Genomic DNA, 6,089 nt, shown 5'->3' on the forward strand with positions numbered 1-6,089 from the left:
GTCTAGTTGAGTTTTTACCAAAAAGTTCTATTTTGGTTTCATCTGACCATATGACATTCTCCCAATCCTCTTCTGGATCATCTAAATGCTCTCTAGCAAACTTCAGACGGGGCTGGACATGTACTGGCTTAAGCAGGGGGACACGTCTGGCACTGCAGGATTTGAGTCCCTGGCGGCGTAGTGTGTTACTGATGGTAGCCTTTGTTACTTTGGTCCCAGCTCTCTGTAGGTCATTGACTAGGTCCCCCCGTGTGGTTCTGGGATTTTTGCTCGCCGTTCTTGTGATCATTTTGACCCCACGGGGTGAGATCTTGCGTGGAGCCCCAGATCGAGGGAGATTATCAGTGGTCTTGGCTGTCTTCCATTTTCTAATAATTGCTCCCACAGTTGATTTCTTCACACCAAGCTGCTTACCTATTGCAGATTCAGTCTTCCCAGCCTGGTGCAGGTCTACAATTTTGTTTCTGGTGTCCTTTGAAAGCTCTTTGGTCTTGGCCATAGTGGAGTTTGGAGTGTGACTGTTTTGAGGTTGTGGACAGGGGTCTTTTATACTGATAACGAGTTCAAACAGGTGCCATTAATACAGTTAACAAGTGGAGGACAGAGGAGGCTCTTAAAGAAGAAGTTACAGGTCTGTGAGAGCCAGAAATCTTGTTTGTTTGTAGGTGACCAAATACTTATTTTACCGAGGAATTTACCAATTAATTCATTACAAATCCTACAATGTGATTTCCTGGATTATTTCCCCCCATTCTGTCTATCATAGTTGAAGTGTACCTAGGATGAAAATTACAGGCCTCATCTTTTTAAGTGGGTGAACTTGCACAATTGGTGGCTGACTAAATACTTTTTTGCCCCACTGTATATATATATGTGTTCAGATTTCTACTGTGTGTTTTTGAATTTGGACTGAAACCCTTCAATGTTTTTTCTGTTCTGAAGGATACAGTCATTTGACAGGCTCTGTCCATGTGTAAAATAGGTCTAATAACAATGCAATTACGGTGTAATATGGTTGTTATATTTATGTTACATAGGTGCAATACTGATGTTACTTGGGTGATATATGGGTCAACTAACAGTGTAATATAGGTGTAATAATAGTGTATCATGGGTGTAATAAGGGTGTATTAAGGGTGTAATGGCAATCAATCAATTTTCCAAAATATTTATACATTGGCCATTTAATGGTTAAGTAAGTTTACATTTTTAAAGAAGAAGCTTGTTTCCTACAACAAGCAACAAGGAGATTAATTAATTATAGATCAGAAAGTGGTCATGATGATAAATAATATCTGTGTTTCAGGTATCTGATGAGAACAGTGAAGCATCCCATCCTGCTGAAGGATCCCAACGTGCTGCAGTTTCTGGAGAGCTCAGAGGTAACTGATGAACCATTCCTCCTTGTTTTCCTACAGAAAGGATGTAGGTTCAGTTCTTACTGCCCGACCTCTTTTTAATGCCACTGGCAAATTTCGAAAGACCAGTCAGCCTTTAACAGTCTGCTTTGATAGTTACAAACTTCTTCTTTCGCCAAAAATAGCCAAAAAATAAGTTTGTCCCCTAATGTCTTTTCTGAAAAGTTGAGATACTTTAAACCCAAACACAAACACTTTGGAGCGCTCAGGAAAAGAAGCTGGGAGCAGGACTTTTTCTCGAGGCAATAGAGAGGCGAAGTCCCGCCCTTCTACTTCCGCCCCATGGGACCTTATTTCGGAAAAATTATGTATTGAAGTCAATGGGGAGAGAAAGATTATCTTTCGATCCCGTTTGAATTGTGCCACGAATTACACATGATGTTTGTCAATCTTAAAAAATAATTTCCATGTAAAAAAAGTCACAGTTTGTCGTAGAACACGCAACTAGAAAGACTACAAATCCCAGAGTCGCGTAAGTGATGTCATTAACGTTACACATTACACTCGTGTTACTCACCGAAACCTTATAAAGCCGGTCCCGCATGCTGGCTCTTACAGAACCGACTAACTCCCCTTGTGTGTATGTACAGCTCTCAACATACCCAGCCTTGTAATGATTTTCACCTCTTTTAATACTTTTCGCCTCATTCTGAAAGAAAGAGGTGAAATGTGGTAACGTGACGGCCATCTTGGTGTTGGTGACGTGTGCGAGACCAGAGATGTAGGTCATTGAGCGGTCTACTTCCCAGTTTTACGACACATTTAAAAAATGTTGACCTGCAAAATTATCTATAAAATTGACAAACATCATATGTGTAATTTGTGGCACAATTCAAAGGGGATCAAAACATAATCTTTCTCTCTCCATTGACTTCAATACATAATTTTTCCGAAATAAGGTCCCATGGAGGTCCACCGGAAGGGGAGGGACTTTGCCTCTCTATCACTTGTGGCGCTATGCACTCACTCCCCATTGGAAACAATTGAAAAAAGACTCCGGTGCTAAAAACTTACGTTATGTAGACACAGGCCCTCACTCTTGAAAAAATAACTGATGGACTTTCTGAAATGGGGGGAAAGCCAAATAACTAACCCCCCCAAATAACAGCAAAAACTCTGTCTGAGTTTTCTTCACGTCTTTTTCCCAACAAGCAGCGGAACGTCCGGACGAGGTCAACCCAACGCGCCTGTAAAAACTGCCTTCGGGTTTAAGAGTCTGGCATTTCCTGTTTCCTCGTTTTATTGTCCACTCAGACTAAATTCTCTGTAACACTTCGTCTCGTTGGCTCTAACTGTCCCCCTCCTCACCCCAGTCCCTAGCCCCCTGCTCTGCCTAACAGTTGGTGGGATTGCGTTGGGAAGGAGCCACAACATAAATGGCCCCTTGTCACAGATTTAACAGATGAATCACTCGGACGCTTGACCGAGCATAGCGCTCCGTCCGGCCCGCTAAATGAAACACAACCAGAGGACGGGGGACGGGGGGGGGGGGGGGACTTGTTTGCAATTCAAAGCTATATTTACCCCCCCACCTTTACTCATTTACCCTCCGAGGGGCCTTTGGGACCAAGCCGTCCCCCTGGCTGCTGCCGCTCCACCTAAATTAGATTGGAAGGGGGGGGGGGTAAATGTGCTCCAGCGATGGAGGAAAACGTTGCATGTCCGGGAGAAAAGTAAACTTTTCCAAAATGAAGAAAAATGAGCCTATTTTCAGACGGACATCGGGGCGTTTTTAGAGTGACGCGATGGGGTCTTAGCTGGGTTTTGGGGCTGTTAAAGTTGCTCGGCACGCTTTAAATCTGACTGGAATTAGAACGTGGGACACATTACAATCAGGGGGGGGGCAGCTGTAATAGAGTTAGACAGAGGCGAGAAGACAAAACAAGAGCAAATAAATGTAGTTAAGATATAGATTGAAACAGAGAGAGAGAGGGGATATTAAGGGAAGACAAAAATAAAATGTTAAAAATCTAAAGGTTGAACTAGAAACGGCAACGAAACAAATGTGAAAGATGGCACTCTAAAATATCTACATAAATTAAAGATCAATTAAACACTTTAACTGCAGGAAATTAAATCACCATTTGAGACAAGATGTTTAAAACAATGAGAAAATGAGCGAATGACTCACAAAGAAAGCATCAAAAGAAATAGAAACATTAACACTGGAAAAAACCAACAAGCTGATATTTACACGTTTACAACAGCAATGGTAAAGTGTAGATAAAGCCAAAAGGAAAACGAGTAAAATTACATATTAAATAAAGAGGCAAGCCCACAAAGAGCTAAATGAGAAAATACTCAATCACAACCGGCAAAACGTTGGCGGAACAACCTCCTCTGCTGCATGTCCCAGATACTGCAAGAATTTAATTGGAGGAATCTTGTTTGTTGCTTTGTTTTAACATTGTTTCGCCTGCCGTCTTGTAAGCACACTTGTCAAAGTATTAATTCATGGTTTTTCATAACTTTTATCAGTATGGTGTTATATCGGCATCATTTTGTGAGTGTATTACATAAATTAAATCACGGCAAAATATGTTAATATTCTTGTTTGTGTTATCTACATGGAGCTAAGGCTATGCATTTATTAAGTGTCCATAATACACAGGAATATTTCTTGTAACTCTAGATCACATTCTGTCTGGCAACACTTCTGTTGTAGTGTACTCTGCTGATGTTTATTGTCTGATAAAGCTTAAAGTCTAGGTGGAAAAAATAAAGAGGCAAGCACACAAAAAAAAGCACACAAAAAAAAGAAAAGTTACTCTATGGTAAAGAAATAAGTTGCCATCTGTTGCAGTCTGTATTGTGTGTGGTGGTCTGCCAGGGGCCGGGGGTCGCTGTAAAGTCTGACATCCTGTTTGTTTATTTGTTGTTGTTTGGTCCAGTTGCCGCGGGCGGTCAGCACTCAGGCTCTGAGCAGCGCCGGTCTCCTGCGGATGGTCAACAAGGCCGCAGAGGCCGTCAACAAGATGACCATCAAAATGAACGAGTCAGACGCTGTGAGTACAGAGAGAGGATAGAAGGGAGGAAGAATTTTTAAAAAGGGGAATAAGGATGTAGAGGAGAAGGGAAGGAAATAACCAGAGGAATATGAACTGATGAAGCAGGTACAGGTAGCGTCGAAAGGAAGAGGAAAGAAAGGAAGTGAGTAAACATGTAAATAAAGTTAATATGAGGGTATGAAGAAATGCTGAAGGTAACAAAGGAAGTGGTGAAAGTTAAGTAAAAAGGAAAAGTGTGTGTGTGTGTGTGTGTGTGTGTGTGTGTGTGTGTGTGTGTGTGTGTGTGTGTGTGTGTGTGTGTGTGTGTGTGTGTGTGTGTGTGTGTGTGTGTGTGTGTGTGTGTGTGTGTCTTTCAGTGGTTTGAGGAGAAGCAGCAGCATTTTGAGAACCTGGACGTTCAGCTGAGGAAACTTCATGCCAGTGTGGAGTCTCTGGTCTGTCACAGGAAAGGTATAATGACGACTGGACGTCGTAGGGTGTGTGTTTGTGTTTCAAATGACTTCCCAATGATCGCAGTGGGAATTTCGTTAACAAGAATTCTGACTAAATGTTCCCTTTCAACGTGATGGCACCGCCCAGCACACTTCTCTTGATTACCCTAAGAAAAGTGCTTGCTTTACCACATTCTGGTGGTTTAACAATATATTTTGTTTATTTAATAAATGGCTTATTCGATAGTAATCAAACATGCCTCAACAGCCTCTCTGGATTTTCTAAATAAAAATGTCTAATAGTGGTTTGGTTCTTTTGCAGGGCATGTCACAACAGCATTTGTTCTTGCAGGCTCTTTAAATAAATAGTTAACATATTGTAGAGTTATTAATATTATTAATTTATTAGAATCTTCTATAATTTTATTTTTTTCAATTTACGAAGCCAAGCATTAAATCCACAGGTGGAATATATGAAATTACTGTACATGTCTTTATTTATTTGTACTACTTTCATTTTTTGTTGAAAAGTCTTAACCCTACTCAGATAGGGCCGTACACTCAATGTGAGTTAATGTGCACTTAAACAAAAAAAAATATGTTGTTAGTTAGATAGTTGATTTTTTTTGTAAAGAATATTTGTATAAATGAAATCAGATATTTACGTCTCAAGAATACCGCATCATGTTCTGGCACCAGACTGAGTTCCTCCTCTCCTCTCCAGAGCTTTGTTTTGTTTTTGTTTTTGTTTTTGTTTGTGTTTTTGTTCTTGTTTTGTTTGTCGACCTTACTCATAATGTAAAGCGTCTTTGGGTCTAGAAAAGCGCTATATAAATCCCATTTATTATTATTATTATTAGAGCTCTCGGTGAACACGGCGCAGTTCGCCAAGTCGGCGGCCATGTTGGGGAACAGCGAGGACCACACAGCTCTGTCCCGGGCTCTGTCCCAGCTGGCCGAGGTGGAGGAGAAGATCGACCAGCTGCACCAGGACCAGGCCAACGCAGACTTCTACCTCTTCTCTGAGTTACTGGGGGACTATGTCCGCCTCATCATCGCCGTCAAGGTACGAGTCTGAGGGTAGATTCACTCTGCACACAATAGTATACTGTATGCCAGGGCTTCTCAAACTCCGGACCAAGGTCCGGATCCGGACCGAACTGCAAATCAATCCGGACCGAACCCTGTGTCCCATTATAAAAAAATTTTAAAAATTACAATTTTTTTTTTTT

General features: G+C 41.3%; 1 protein-coding gene across 1 annotated transcript in view; it reads left to right on the plus strand.

Annotated features, from left to right (window-relative positions):
• The window catches only part of LOC104953977 (sorting nexin-2), a gene marked incomplete at its 5' end in the record, with an annotated part of 21,080 nt that overhangs the window by 4,481 nt on the left and 10,510 nt on the right, over positions 1-6,089 (plus strand). The window contains 4 exons of the mRNA XM_010781020.1: positions 1,307-1,382; positions 4,310-4,423; positions 4,783-4,876; positions 5,718-5,929. Coding sequence (XP_010779322.1) covers positions 1,307-1,382; positions 4,310-4,423; positions 4,783-4,876; positions 5,718-5,929 — 496 coding nt within the window. The remainder of the gene's footprint in view (positions 1-1,306; positions 1,383-4,309; positions 4,424-4,782; positions 4,877-5,717; positions 5,930-6,089) is intronic.

The sequence above is a fragment of the Notothenia coriiceps genome, unplaced genomic scaffold (assembly GCF_000735185.1).
Source record: "Notothenia coriiceps isolate Sejong01 unplaced genomic scaffold, NC01 NC01_scaffold00022445, whole genome shotgun sequence".
NCBI lineage: Eukaryota > Metazoa > Chordata > Actinopteri > Perciformes > Nototheniidae > Notothenia > Notothenia coriiceps.